Here is a 14,428-nt window from a genome sequence, read left to right as displayed (position 1 = left end):
TCACTAGCCGGCAAGGCACAGCCAAGAGCGTCCGCCGCCGGAAAAGAATCCAACCCTCTGATCCTGTCCGGCAAATAACGGTACGTGCTATGACGGACTGGCCAAGTGAGCGCGTCGCCGCGCCGGCCAGCACTTGCCAGCATCAACTTGTCCGAAGGTGTCTGGGAAGTTTCTGTTTCTCTGTTTCGCTATTTCATCAGTTGACAGCACGGTATCAGACGGTACCTATGGAAATGAACGAGTAAAAATTGAGTTGCTTGTTAAGGCAGGCTCGATAATATCTAGAAGTCCAGAAATATCCAGAAATACTGGAAACATTTCTCCTTGTCATCTTTCAGGTCGTTGAAAAGATGATGAAACTCTCTCAGATTTGCCCTCTTTTGATTAATGGAATGGACCTATATCCTTCTTTTTTTCCGGCGCTGGCCGGCATCAACTTGTCCAAACGTGCCTGGGAAGTTTCTGTCTTTCTATTTTGCTATTTCATCAGTTGACAGCACAGTGTCAAACGGTACTTATGGAAATGGATGAAGAAAAATGGAGTTGCTTGCTAAGGCAGGTTCTAGAATATCCAGAAGTTCTGAAAATTTGCCTGGAGTTATTCAGAAATACTGGAAAATTACTCCTCGTCTTCTTTCAGGTGGTTGAAAAGATGATGAAAATCTCCCAAATTTGCCCTCTTTTGATTGATGGGATGGACCCACAACATTCCTTTTTGTGACTTTTTTCTTCTACATTCAATAATACGGCCACTATAATGATGCGTCAGAACTGCAAGTGAAGTGAAGTCAACTGAAATTCTCCTGAAATCGAACAAACAGCGCCTTCAGTACGCAGAGGACTGGATCCTCCGGGAATATTAAGAGTAGATAGTTGTTGGTTCACATCTACCTGCCTAGGAACTTATGCGACTATATTTCAAGCGGAAATTTATGCTATTGAATTGTGTGCGGAGAGATTGGATAAATCTAACCTCACTCAGAAGTCAATAAAAATATTCTCGGATAGTCAAGCGGCGTTGGAAGCTCTTGGCTCCTACCGAGCAACGTCCAAATTGGTAGAAAACTGCCAAAAAAGAATCTCCTCGATAGGAAGACTTAACAGATTGTCTCTGGTCTGGATTCCTGGCCATACTGGCCTGGAAGGCGATGAAGCTGCTGACTCTCTTGCAAAGGAGGGTTCTGCAAGCGGCTTCATTGGACCAGAACCTGTCACTAGCATCGCTTTGGGCTTTGCCAAACAAACACTGAACACCTGGATGGCAAGAAGAGTTATAGTTTTCTGGTAGAATCTTCCAAGATTAACTCAGTCCAAGGCGTTTATTCACCCATCGAAGCTTGATTCCAAACAGTTGTTGGACTATAGTAAGGATGAACTACGATGTCTAACAGGCCTTCCTTCAGGTCACTGTCATTTGAATCATCACATGCAGAGACTTGGACTATCGGAATACAGTGTGTGTCGCCTCTGTCTGGAAAATGATGAAACAGCAGAGCATATACTTTGTGCCTGCCCAGCTGGGGACCAAAACAGCTTCATTTACTTTGGCAGATCCGTACTCTCACCATCTGACCTGAAAGACCACTCACCATACAAACTAATCGGTTTCATTAAGAAGCTGGGTTCATTTGGCCGAATGTTAATAGGTGTGAGCCACAATAAACCCTTATGGGTTGCGGTGGAGGGTCGAATAGACCCACTCACTTTAGACCTACCTACCTACCTTCAGTGCGCTGGTTGTAGCTGCACAAGTGGGCGATTCTACGTACTACCCATCGATATTAGGCGACGGACAGCGCCTTGCTGTGCCGGACAAGTAGGTGCTTAATACGAAGAAATTTGGGATTCATATCAACATAACGATCTCTGAAAACTGGCCAAATACTTGCTTCTCGATTGCATATCTACCAATTTGTAAACATTTTTTTGATTAAATATTTTTAAACAGATTATTACGAATTTTTTTCGTAAGTAAATGAAGTTAATAATAATATCTAGGTACGACCATATTTGCTAGATGCTATCAGTCTTGTTTGGATTCAGCGTTAGTATGGTTTTAATGAAAGTTTCATTTATTTTGAATATTCAAGCTTTATCACTTCTACCGAGGCATGAAATATCTTGGCAGTATTGAATAAGAGCTGAAACTTTTCTCAAGTAGCTTTTCTATCACTAGTGAAGTTGACATATTGAGAATAATGCGTTAATTTCGAAATATTGTTGAATAGAAATGTTGGAACCAATGAGTCAACAATATAAAGAAATACATATTGTAGTTTATCATTTGATTGTAACTAGTAAACGGTTTCATTGAGTGAATACAGTACAGAAAAATTATTTTTTCAAAAACAATTCTGTTAAAGCATTATAGGAATGCTTTAACTCAACTCCAAGGTGAATACAGTAAAACATTTCCTGATAACAACTCAACTAAACTCATTGTTCTCAACGTGAATAGCGATTGCTTCAATGTTTTTTTTGACAAACATATCTTCTGCAAATGAAGCATCATTTCTATTGCTGTTGGCTGCAGAAGTTATTTTTTGATTGGTTATTAATCTTTTTATCAGCACAATATTGGCCACTCCGACCTACCAACTCCTATAAAAAACGGAGCTGATTATAATCAGGTTATATATTGGTGGTGCTAGTTTGTAAATGTGATCGTATTAGCTTGTGAGGTAGATCAGAAAAAGTTGTGGTCATTTTCTTACGCGCATAGTAGTACATGCAACGAAATCGGGTTGAAAAAGAAGAAATTATAACAGTCACATTTGATTTTTTTCTTGTAGTAAAAAATCATGATATTTTATGTAGAGTTAATTGCTTTACAAAATAATACGAAAGGTTATTAAACATCGTCTAATTTTTAAGTAACAATCACATTTGTAATTGCTAATAATTTCATTCAGCACAGTAATAGAAGCGACAATAATTTTGAATAATATCAATCAACATATGTAAAAAAATTGATAGGGGTAGATTTTTTTTTCATGAATGTCATTCATGATCATGTCTTTTTCAATATACTTTTTTGTATAGTTATTATAACTGATTCCATACACAACGCTCCTTTTTTCTATGTCAGAAGTTTTGTCTATCAATTCTGTGAAGAAGTTATTAACTGTTTTTTTGAGTATTATTAGCAAGTACTACATTCGAATTCTTTATTTTTCCTGAAATAGATGGTTGATTATAAGATACAACTGCAAGGTATTATTTGTTGTTCTTAGTGTCTAAGAAACAACAATCCTATCCACTTCTTTTTCAATTATAAATTCATATTACAGTTATAAAAAATTTATAACGTAATATCTTCCATTCCTTGAGAAATTGCACATAGTATATCATCAACATATTTTTTCACAAAAAGGGGGTCTGAAAGGTTTCGGCTTCCTACTTCTCCATCTTCATACGAAAAAATGTGTAAATCTTCCAAAGAACGAAAGAAAGCTTTCAATTTCGAAATAAATTCTTCACAAAGATCTGTAAATCATACAAAGAAATAACTTTCAGAGACAAACTGACAACAAAAACCCTTCCGAAACAACTAATTTCATATAAACCTTTAACTACTCGAAAGAAAAATCCTTCCAAATAACTACTTTTATATGAGTATTCAGTTATACAAAAACACTTCTTTCTATTGGGTTTGTACTTCAAATATTCGTTATGGAGTACTTATATCATTTTCAGAATTGCTACAATATAATATATGAAAGAGAAAAAATTTAATTCCATTAGTTCTGACTTCCATTGTCTGATATGGTATAAATTGATTTGAAGTCCCTGAAAGAATCTGTAAAGAATCAGAAAGATTAGCTGAGAAATAACAATTATATTGAGCCAGAAAAAAACTGAAATTACAATGACGTACAATACAATACAATAAAATAAAAGTATTGCATTTTATTTCATTGTAATTTCAGCAAAAAGCTCAGATTGAAGCCGCAGAGATCACCTCACTTCTGTGGGAACACAAGGATAAGCCAATGCATGGGTCTTCTTCAATAACATTGAAGATTTTGATTTATCAAAGCGCCTGATTTTCGCTTTCCTCAGGTCGAGTGGGATAAAGTCGGAAACTGAGGGGTTCATCATGGTTTGCCAGGATGGTGTCTTCAACACCTCAGTCTACCGCAGTCGCGTGATGGGTATAGAGGTTCCTGACACAAGGTGCAGTGACTGCCGCGAGGCGCCCGAGACCCTAATGCATGTCTAGCATATGCGGTCTCGGCCTATATTCATCGACATAACGCGGCCCCAAGAGTGCTATATTACCATCTACGGCACTCTTACGGTATTGCCGAGACACCGGTGTTGCCCTACGCTCCGGGGGATATTGAAATCGTTGTCTGGGAAACGAGAAGTGCCGAATTTATTGGAACTATTCGTTCCCCACCCTCATGCTCATGCAAGCTAATAAGCCTGATGTAGTCTTTCTTGACCACCAGAGCAAAACGATATTTGTCGTGGAGTTTTTAGCTCCTGGCGAGACGAATATCGTCAGAAAAAAAGAGGAAAAACGGATAAAATACCGAAATTTTCTCTTCGAACTCCAGACAACTATGTCAAGATAGTCGTTCTCATTATTGGAGTCCTTGGTGGAATGATGCCCTCTCTACTCTTGAATCATACCGGCTTGCCGCACTTAGGCAGAAATCTTAGCCGGACAGATGCAGAAGGCTGTCATTCTTGGCTCACTGTGCTTGCTCAGGGCACATGATTCTTGGACCCAATGATCACATACCACACGATGTGGGGAGTGGTTGTTGGTTGATAATGCTGGCGCGCCCTCCCAAATGTATCAGGGCTTCGGGGGATATGGCCTGACCAGCGCATACTACGATAATGATAATAATATATGCTTTTATTGAAGGATACTAACCTTACCTAAAAAATGGCAGAATTCAATATCTGCATATGATAAATCAAGGCAGATATTGCTCTTCCATGAAAGAATTGAGTGCTTCATTGTGTAATGTTATCTATAGTATTACTGAAGAGGCAATAAGGCAGGTGTCTTTTCTGAAACATCAATGTCCACCATTGAGGATGACAGTGTTCCATGGAAGTGAAATTTTTAACTATTTCATAGCAATTCTGTGAACGATAGCTGTACTCCATAACGAATGTTTGAAATACAAACCGAATAGAAAAAAAAGTGTTCTTTGTACAAATCTATATTCATATAAAAGTAATTGTTTCGAAAGTATTTTTTTCGTGTAATTCAATTTTTATATGAAAATAGCTGTTTCGAGAGAGTTTCTTCTTCCAGTTATTTTCTGAAAGTTAATTCTTTGCATGATCTACACATCATTTTGAATATTTGTTTTGAAATCAATTGCTTTATTTCTTTCTTTGGAAGATTCTCACACTTTTTTGTATGAAGATGAAGAATTAGAAAACCAAAACATTATTTTCCAAATCCTGAAACTTGTTTTGAAAAGATATTCATGATATCTGATAATTTTATATTATTGAAAGAGACTCTATTGAAACACATACTGTGACATATAATTTGTCACTTCCTATATTTAATTGAAAGACACATTTTTTAATCACACTACGAATATACAGGGTATAACTGAATAAGTGTAAACCATTTGAGGAGGTGATTCCTCTTCGTATAAAGAAACTTCATTGAAGCATTCCTTGTTAAGATACAGCCACTTAAAGGAGGTACATAAAATTTGTATAACAATTTTTTTCATAAGCACTGAAAAAGTTACAATATTGAAATTAACCTGACGTTTTGTACTACCAAAAAGACACTTAGCCGGTAATTTATTTGGTTTACCCCATGGTTGTAAGGGGTGGAAAACGCAATGTAACTTTTTTTTGTCTTATTATTTGTTTACCATTTAAAAATTCATTTCCGATAGCCTGTTTCATTCTAAACAAAAAATGTCTCTTGAGTTTTTTGCCCAAAATGAACCAGTTCGCAGCAAAAATTATTTTACAAACAACTACAGAGATACATCGTCATAAATGCAAACTGGATTTATTGTTATTTTGTAGTTAGAACCTGCATTAAACGATTAAAGGGTAATAAACAAAACTGATTTATCAATAACAAAACACACAACATGTAGAAATCATAGTAAATGCGGTGATGCGGTTTCTCAAGTCGTCTACATCGCGAACAGGAGTACGATGAACCAAATGCTGTAAATGGCCCCAAATAGAGAAATAGAGAGGATTGAGATCCGGGGATCGAGCGGGCCAGTTCTGTGGTCGTTCTCGACCTATCCACTGATTTGCATATGTTTCAGCTAAATGCTGACGTGCTACTTGACTAAAATGGGCGAGAGCCCCATCATGCATAAAAAACATATGCCTTTTGACGCCCAAAGGAACTTCCTCCAGTAGTACTGGATGCACTTTTCTTAAAAATTGAACATATGCCTCACCATTCAGACGAGGAGGTAGAAAATGAGGCCCAATTAAATCATCTCCAATAACTCCGAGTCACACGTTAAGAGAAAACTGTTCTTGATGGTAAGTTTCGACAATAGCGTGAGGTATCAGCCCATATGTGGTAATTATGAAAAATAATAATCTTGTCCCGAGAAATACTACATTCGTCTGTGAATTCTATCGTCTTCAGAAAGTCACAATTTCTTCTAATCATTTCCAGCATCCAATTGCAAAATTTAAGATGGTTCGGAAAGTCTCGCGGTAACAGTGTCAGTACTCGTTGCAGATGGTAAGGGTATAAGAGTTGTTCCTTTAAAATTCGAAATACCGTCATATGATCAACATTTAGCTGGAAAGCAATCTTTCTAGTACTGGTAGTAAGTTGTTCTTCAATCAAATTAAGTGCTGCTTCCTCAAGCTGTGGTATTCGTACTTCTCGATGGCGACCACAATCCTGCGTTCTTTTGTCGAATGAACCATATTCTTGTAATCGTTGATGAAGTCGAGTAAATATTCTATGTGAAGGACATTTTTTGTTTAGAATGAAACAGGCTATCGGAAAAAAATTTTTAAATGGTAAACATATAATAAGACAAAAAGTTACATTGGAAATAACTTTTAGGGGTTGCGTTTTCCACCCCTTACAACCATGGGGTGAACCAAATAAATTTCTGACTGAGTGTCTTTTTGGTAGTAAAAAACGTCAGGTTGATTTCAATATTGTAACTTTTTTAGTGCTTGTGGAAAAAATTGTTATTAAAGTTTTATGTACCCCCTCTAAGGGGCTGTATCTTAACAAGGGATGCTCCAATGAAATTTCTTTATATGAAAGATCCTATCTTTTTTTCGATGAGGAATCACCTCTTCAAATGTTTCACACTTATTTAATTACACCCCCTATAATAGTGATTTATTTTCACAATCGAGAAAGCATGTCATCGGTTCTGGAATACTTGACCGAACTGCCATTCCTGTCTGTTCCCATACACATTTCTTATGCATAATTCACTTTTCGCTAAGGAAGCGCGCGAGGGATAACTATATCCATATAATAAGTATTATAATTCTTGTTGACATTGTTTTCTCATTCTTTATATCGGTATGTACTGCATTGATGATCTATGCCTGATATGAAATTTTTATCCTCTTTAGTAGATTCATTGAAGAAATCATTCTTTTAAACTAAGAATTTTGAAGTAGTTGCATGTACTAAAAATGCTAACCCATAGATATGAATAGATTTACAGAAAAATTGATCTTCACTCTAAAGAATTTAGAAAAAAGACATCAATTTATATACAAAAACAATACTTTCCACTTCGGCTCATATTTATCACAAAGTAGTATGTCATTGAAAAAAAAGAAGTGAAGATCAATTTTCATACATTCAATATAGACATACTAGAACTGAAATACGAGCAATTATTTGCTTTTTCATGTTGACAAAAGAAAATTTCCGACTTTCAGGTTCTCTCTAGTTTCTGTGAATACTGTGTATTCTCATTCATTTTTCGGGAGAAACAAACGAAATATGGACACTGAGCATTTTGGAATGCATGTGAATGAACATTTTTCCACTTTCGAAATATTTTTCTAATCTTGACACATTGTCGGGAGTTTTCAACAAAATATTTTACAAGGGGAAGGAATGCAAGTGATTACATCTACATATTAAAATACCACATCATTTCCTCTTATTATCTTCGTTAGATCGCTCAAGAGAGGTCCAAAAATATTCGTATTGTCTCCTTTGGCGTATTTTCTGCTTTTATTAACAATCTATATTTCAATTGTGAGATGATCATTTTAAACTTATTCAAAATTTAAACACTGGTTTCATATTTGTAGGACTGATAGGTGACAATAATTTTCACAAGAGAGAGTCTGTTACACACATTTTCCACAATGAAATCAAATTAGACATAACTGTTTAGAAGTTGTGAAAACATTATACATCGTACTAACCATTTTTCAACTTTTGTAGTACAAACTAGAATTTCGTGGGTCAGGATCCGGAACAGGAAGAGGATCTGGTGGTGACGGAGGTTCTTCTAGCGGAGGCGGAGCAAGTGGTGACAACAAAGGCGGAGGAGCTACCGGACCAGATCAGAGTTTATGACAAATGGGGATGTCCCGGCGCAACAAGGGAGATTCGCGAAGAACTCGTGTCTCCTTCTTGTTGTTCTAGGACGTCTCACCTGGGCGATTCCATTCCAACTATACAAATTTCATTGTTGGAAGGAAATATGAAATGTGGCGATGTGGTGGATGTTGCTATGCAGAGGCTGGCGGAACCTTTATAAAAGTTTCAGCACACTGGCAGGCGAATTGATCATAAAATATCGTATGGAAATGACAAAGAAAATTGGTGGCGTGGAGACTGAAACCAATAACTGAACTTATGACTTTTGTTTCACTATTTGTTTGCGACAAGACATACGATTTTATTCACAATATAGTTTTTGAATATGTTCATCGTGGATTTTCATTCACGTTTGTTTATGCTCGTTGAACGTGATAGGAATAGATGAAATATTGTTTGAAATTTCAATTACCTACAAAGCAACAGTTTCGTCACTCTGTGCAAGTTTCACGTACCAAATTTCTTCTGTTTGTGCCAAAAATAAAGCCTTCTCATAAATGTATTCACTACAGTGATTAAAAACAATACTTCCATGATTCAGCTTCGGCTTCAATTTCATATGAATTCGACCGTGAATGAATCTAGACATCTATTTACTGAGTAAGAATTGATGTTTTACTGACTAGGCTTCGACTTTTCACAAAATGTTAGGGTTTGCGGAATATGTAGATAAAATGTAAACAATCATCAAATGACTGTAATAATGATAATCTACACCAATAACTTCAGAAAACTCCAATATATTCATAGAAATTTTCATAGTTGTTATTATTAGTGGCGGATCGAGTAAAAATGAACATGCCTTTTTGGGCCCATTAATTTCTTGGACTACGTAGATGGAAAACTATTCAGGAAACAGTCGCTTTCGGAGTCTAGCAGCATTTGTTGAAATATTTTGGCCACCACTCTACACATATTATCCCAAACTTTCTGAGTGTGATAAACGATTACCATGCCAAATATTGGATTTTGCGGAAAACATAAGATAGTGGCCTGGATAAATATCTTTGCCCAATTATGATTTGAATTTTTTTTTTCATGAAAATACCCATTTTCGAAGGCACTTGAAGTTGATTATACAGTTGTCTTGGCTGTTCTACCACTGGAGAAATCCATGTTCAAGACTATCGTCATTCACCTCTATCGAAGCATATTGAAATTATGGAATTTTAACTGCTTTTGAAAGCTTCTTGAATGTACTGGCTCAGTGATTTAATTGTGTATATAGTAGAGCAATTTTGTTTAATGGTTTCCATTACACAATATTCTTAAAACAACATTTTTTATACAAGTTACAGGCTATTCGCTATTTCAATCATGAGAGGTCCCTCAAACAATAAAAGAATTTCCATAATTTCCCTTTTAATTATGACGTAAAGTTTTTCATTTCTAGATTATATCTTTTCTGTTGTTTGAAGTTGGTTCATATTTTAGGAAAAATCGTTTGAAAAACGTCTCATAACTGACTTATTAGTTATTAGCATCTTTTGATCATCTGCATTATCAGCTTCCCGAATAGTTTTTGGGATGGCTCCTGCGACTTTACTTCCATTATCTGGGTTTCTTTCATTGGTGTGTGGGAACAGACGTTTTTCTCTGACTAATAATCATTCATTTTGAACTTGAATATTATTTTTGTGTCTGATACTCCTACGGACATCTATAGGTGAGAGACGCAACCCTTTCAATTCTCTTCAAGGTTCTATTGTATCAAGGTAGCCTTGATTCAAGTAGGCTAAACTTTCTAAGACCAGCTTTCTTGGCCTTGACCATCCAGGATGTGTAATAACGTATAAAAATAATAACACAAATAAAAATCGTCTGAACACTGAAATTATATGCCTCAATTGAGAAATCCTCGTCACTTGTATAATAAATGCTCCTTTCTGGTTCATATATTCTTTCTTTCGCTACTGATTGTCCTTAAATTTGGCATCCCCGCTTAGAAACAAAATAACTTCCCTATTAAGGCCACTATCCTTAGCCTCGAAGGCTGAGGGAGGACACCCCTGTACTAGCCCCTTCGTGTCCTTCACAAGACTCCTTTCTCGGAACCTTCTGTCTTCTCTCCTTCCAAAAAGCCGGGAAGGAAAAACGGATTCCTCGTCTCCCCGTTCCACATACCGTTTTCTTCAACAGTCGCCCACGTGCGCCGGAGGTCAGTCACCAGAAAACTTATTCCGCTGAATTGACAAAAATCACGATTTCAAAGCTGGGATATTGATTTGTCCATATCTACATTCAGAGCAGTTTTCAGCTTCGTGACAAATATATCTGACTGTGCATCTTTTCCAAACACGCCGATGAATAGTGTTTATATGAACACTCTCGTCTTGTCATAAGTCTACAATGTATGAGACACAGAACCGACGTTTGAAAAAATACCTTGATTAAAGAAATCTGTCTCTTCCCGAGGCTAGAAGGTACATTTATCATACATAACTTTTGCTAGGTATCACAGACGCGGTGTCTATTGTTTCGTTATTGTTTATTTGTTTTTTTAGCCAAAATTTGACTTTCAGTTGGTTTGTCTTCACTGGTTGAGAAAAATGTAGAAAGGTTGAAAACGGTGATTGCCATAATGTTTCAACAAACCCCTAAATACTAAATACTTTTTGACGCGTCTCCGCCTGAAGTAATTTCTGATACTTTATGTTTTCAAAATATTTGAATTTTATCTACAGTACGTATATATCGGAAATCCCAAGAAAAATCTGTGATATGGCATCTGATATCAAGCATAAAAATATATCTACCTGGAACTATTGGAAAATCTTAAATCTTGTAAGAGTTTTTTTGTAAATTTTATCATTGTACGAACTATTGGAAATTGAACAGCTTTTCATTACGTTAGTAACGTTTGAAGCATAAGTTCCCTCATAATTTCAAATAACGCTGAGGAAAAAATGTTCATCACTTTCCAGCATATATAGTAATTTGCTTACCAAAAAAAACGATTTTTTGATAATGATCTTTAAAAAAATTTCTTCCTTCACTAACCTGAATTATGGAATCCCTCTTACAAATCCAACTGGCAAAGCAAAAGCGTTGAGCAGTTGTGAACTGTATGACGTTAACGGTGTGCATTAGCGGTTATAGCGATAGTGGTAGTGAAAAAATTAAGAAAAGTACATGAATAGGTAAACTCATATATAGTAAACTTCGAAACTGCGCCCGTAGTGACAACGTGCTACTTTCGTACTCGTTATTCCTTGGACGTGCAATTTTTTTTTAATTTTCCATGTGTATTGAATGAAAAATTTTTTCTAATGAATGTCTGAGTACTGCAATAGGTATTAGTTTCGGATTTTTACTCATTTACAGACAAAAGTGCTATAAAACAGCCTTTTTATAAAGTTTTTTCAAATATGAAAACGTGTTGTATAATTCCAAATTCATGAACACATTTTTCAGAAAGATTGAGAAGTATAGAAAAAATTTTGTTACACTTCATTCCATATAATATTTTTTCAGTATCTTTCGATTTTTTAAATACTGTAAACTTTAATGACCTTGATACTTCTCGACAGTCTTTCTCATTGTACTAATGATAATGTTAACATTTCCTCTCAGGACAAATATACCAGCTAGATGTATAAGCTAAGTTTTGTATTGAAGATTGTTACAGGTTTTGTTACAAGTTTTGTATGAAAGCTTGTTAGGAGCTTAATTACAATATGTGCGTTTGTGTCCACCCATATGCTCATTTTTCAATCCCTATTTCAAGAAATTTCCACCCATTTCTAGTATTGGCCGTCAATGTGTTGAACAATATGAAAAAACTAAAATTCGAAGAAACATCAAATTTGAAGTTGTTCTTGAGGACTTCCAAAAATTCCCTGTTTATAAATTACATCATACAGCCACTTTGTGAAAGATATAGTATACAAACTGACTGAGAAAAATTGATTTCAATGTAATTGATTTTGTATTGAAGCTTGTTATAAGTGCGCAAACGCACTTATTGCTGCAATAATAAGCATAATAAGCACTGAATAAGCATATGCTTATTTTTCAATCCGTATTTCAAGAAATTTTCACCCATTTCTAGTATTGGCCGTTGATATGTTGAACAATATGAATAAACTAAAATAAGAAGAAACACCAAATTTGAATTTGTTTTCAAGGACTTTAAAAAATTGCCTGTTTATAAATATGGGAAACTTACAAAAGAAGGAAAAAAATAACCACAATAGAAACTTTTTATGAAAATGAGTAGATCATACAGAAAGGTCTCTTTCAGATATAAACTGGAGAAAAAATCCCTTTCGGTTTTGTTTTCACCAGAAGAGGCAAATCTGCTCTTGTCACAATGGCAGTATGTATACACAATCATACTGTTAGTTCATTTATTCCATTATGTTACAAACATAATGGAAAAAAACTTGTTTTCATGTAGGAATTCAATGTTCCTATGAAAACATTTGTTTCGATAGGACTTTTTCTTTCGTGTAATTCAGTGTTCACGTGAAAATTGCTGTTTCTAAATGTTTTTTTTTCCAATTTGCGTATTAAAGTAACTTCTGTGTATGTTTCACATATTTTTGTGAAGAGTTTTCATTCTTCGTTCCTTCGAAGTTAACACATTTTTTGTTTGATAATTGGAAAGTAGGAAGCCTGAAAGTTTTTTTCCAAGAAAAAATTGTTTGTAAAAACTCTTGAACGTTTTATTTGAAAATAATAATATTTACCCAAAAACTTACTTTCATAATTAATTTCTGAGATTTCACCAAAAAATAATAAATAAAAAGTCATACTTTCCTTTTGAACCTAGCACTCAAATTATTTTGAAAAATTTTTTTGCTAAACATATTGGATAACGTGTTTCCAGAACAGTATTTTTATGAGTCGAGTGTATATACCGGAGACGATATTTCAAGTATGAGTTCGACTAGAATTTTTCTTGGGATTGAAGAAAAACACTGTTACTACATTTTACCTTATTATAATTGTAACTGATGAATACATGTTGTGCCTGTGAAATAATAATTACAGTGAGCTACATTATAGAAGTGTTTACTAATAAATACATGTATTTTGTAATAATTTATTTCAGTTGTGAGGTTTTCATGATCAAACTGGAACTAATGATGGAAAGATATTATGTTTTTGATTACTGCTTTCTAGCGTTGCGTCGATATTTTTTTGAACCTTTCATATTTCTCTTGCTGAAACTGGTGATTTCTTCGATACAGAGATTTAAATCATTATTATAAAAAGATAATTCATTAAAGGTTTCAGTTCTGATCATGGGACGCGAGAAATATCTCCTCACAAAAGCCGTGGTAGATTTGTGAAATCATATAGCGAAGAGACCTAAATAATATTTTCGTGACCAGTAGTTTATAGATTTTGTACCTTTCAAATTGTATACCTACTTGTTATTATAATGAGGAATTATGGGTTAATATGGATCTGTATGGAAAGATATGTATGTGTTCGAATAAAATTATTGAAAGGTTAAAAATATATCTCTTGATTACAAAAATTGATTTTCATTATCATATATGAGCAACTCGGATAACACTTCGGCCTGGCGATGCTGTGATTTTTTTCACGGTTTGAGCATATTGAACTGGGCACCTCGGAGCCATCTTAAGCAGAGGCAGGACCTTTTTGAAAGGAAACAATCGCCCCTCTCTACCAACATCCATAAGCTACCATTCCTACTTCCTACATCTACCTAGACCAGGGCCACATCTATAATGCCATTATGGCAGAAAACAATCAAGATAAAACTATTTTTGGCCATATAAGCTTCAATCCACAAGTATTTTGACTGAATTGATGACCAAAATGTCAATGGGGGGTTTTTGAGCTACGAATGTTTCAATGTTTGACGACCAATCTGATATATACAGGTGT

The 14,428-nt window shown here is 35.2% G+C and overlaps 1 protein-coding gene across 4 annotated transcripts in view; it reads left to right on the top strand.

The window, feature by feature from the left end:
• Nucleotides 1–14,051, top strand: part of alpha-Catr (alpha-catenin related) — a 241,608-nt gene extending 227,557 nt beyond the window's left edge. For 3 of the 4 annotated variants that reach the window (XM_074171780.1, XM_074171782.1, XM_074171783.1), the window contains exon 12: nucleotides 8,405–14,051. In XM_074171780.1, coding sequence (XP_074027881.1) covers nucleotides 8,405–8,539 — 135 coding nt within the window. In that variant the 3' untranslated portion in view covers nucleotides 8,540–14,051. The remainder of the gene's footprint in view (nucleotides 1–8,404) is intronic. The other variant, XM_074171781.1, reaches the window with a different exon arrangement.
• Nucleotides 14,052–14,428: the final 377 nt, after the last annotated feature.

Source organism: Leptinotarsa decemlineata, unplaced genomic scaffold (genome assembly GCF_025532065.1).
Source record: "Leptinotarsa decemlineata unplaced genomic scaffold, Ldec_3_MD MMD2_tig00000035_RagTag_RagTag, whole genome shotgun sequence".
Taxonomy (NCBI): domain Eukaryota; kingdom Metazoa; phylum Arthropoda; class Insecta; order Coleoptera; family Chrysomelidae; genus Leptinotarsa; species Leptinotarsa decemlineata.
The sequence above is the reverse complement of the archived record's forward strand: the minus strand, read 5'-3'. Positions and strand labels throughout refer to the sequence as shown.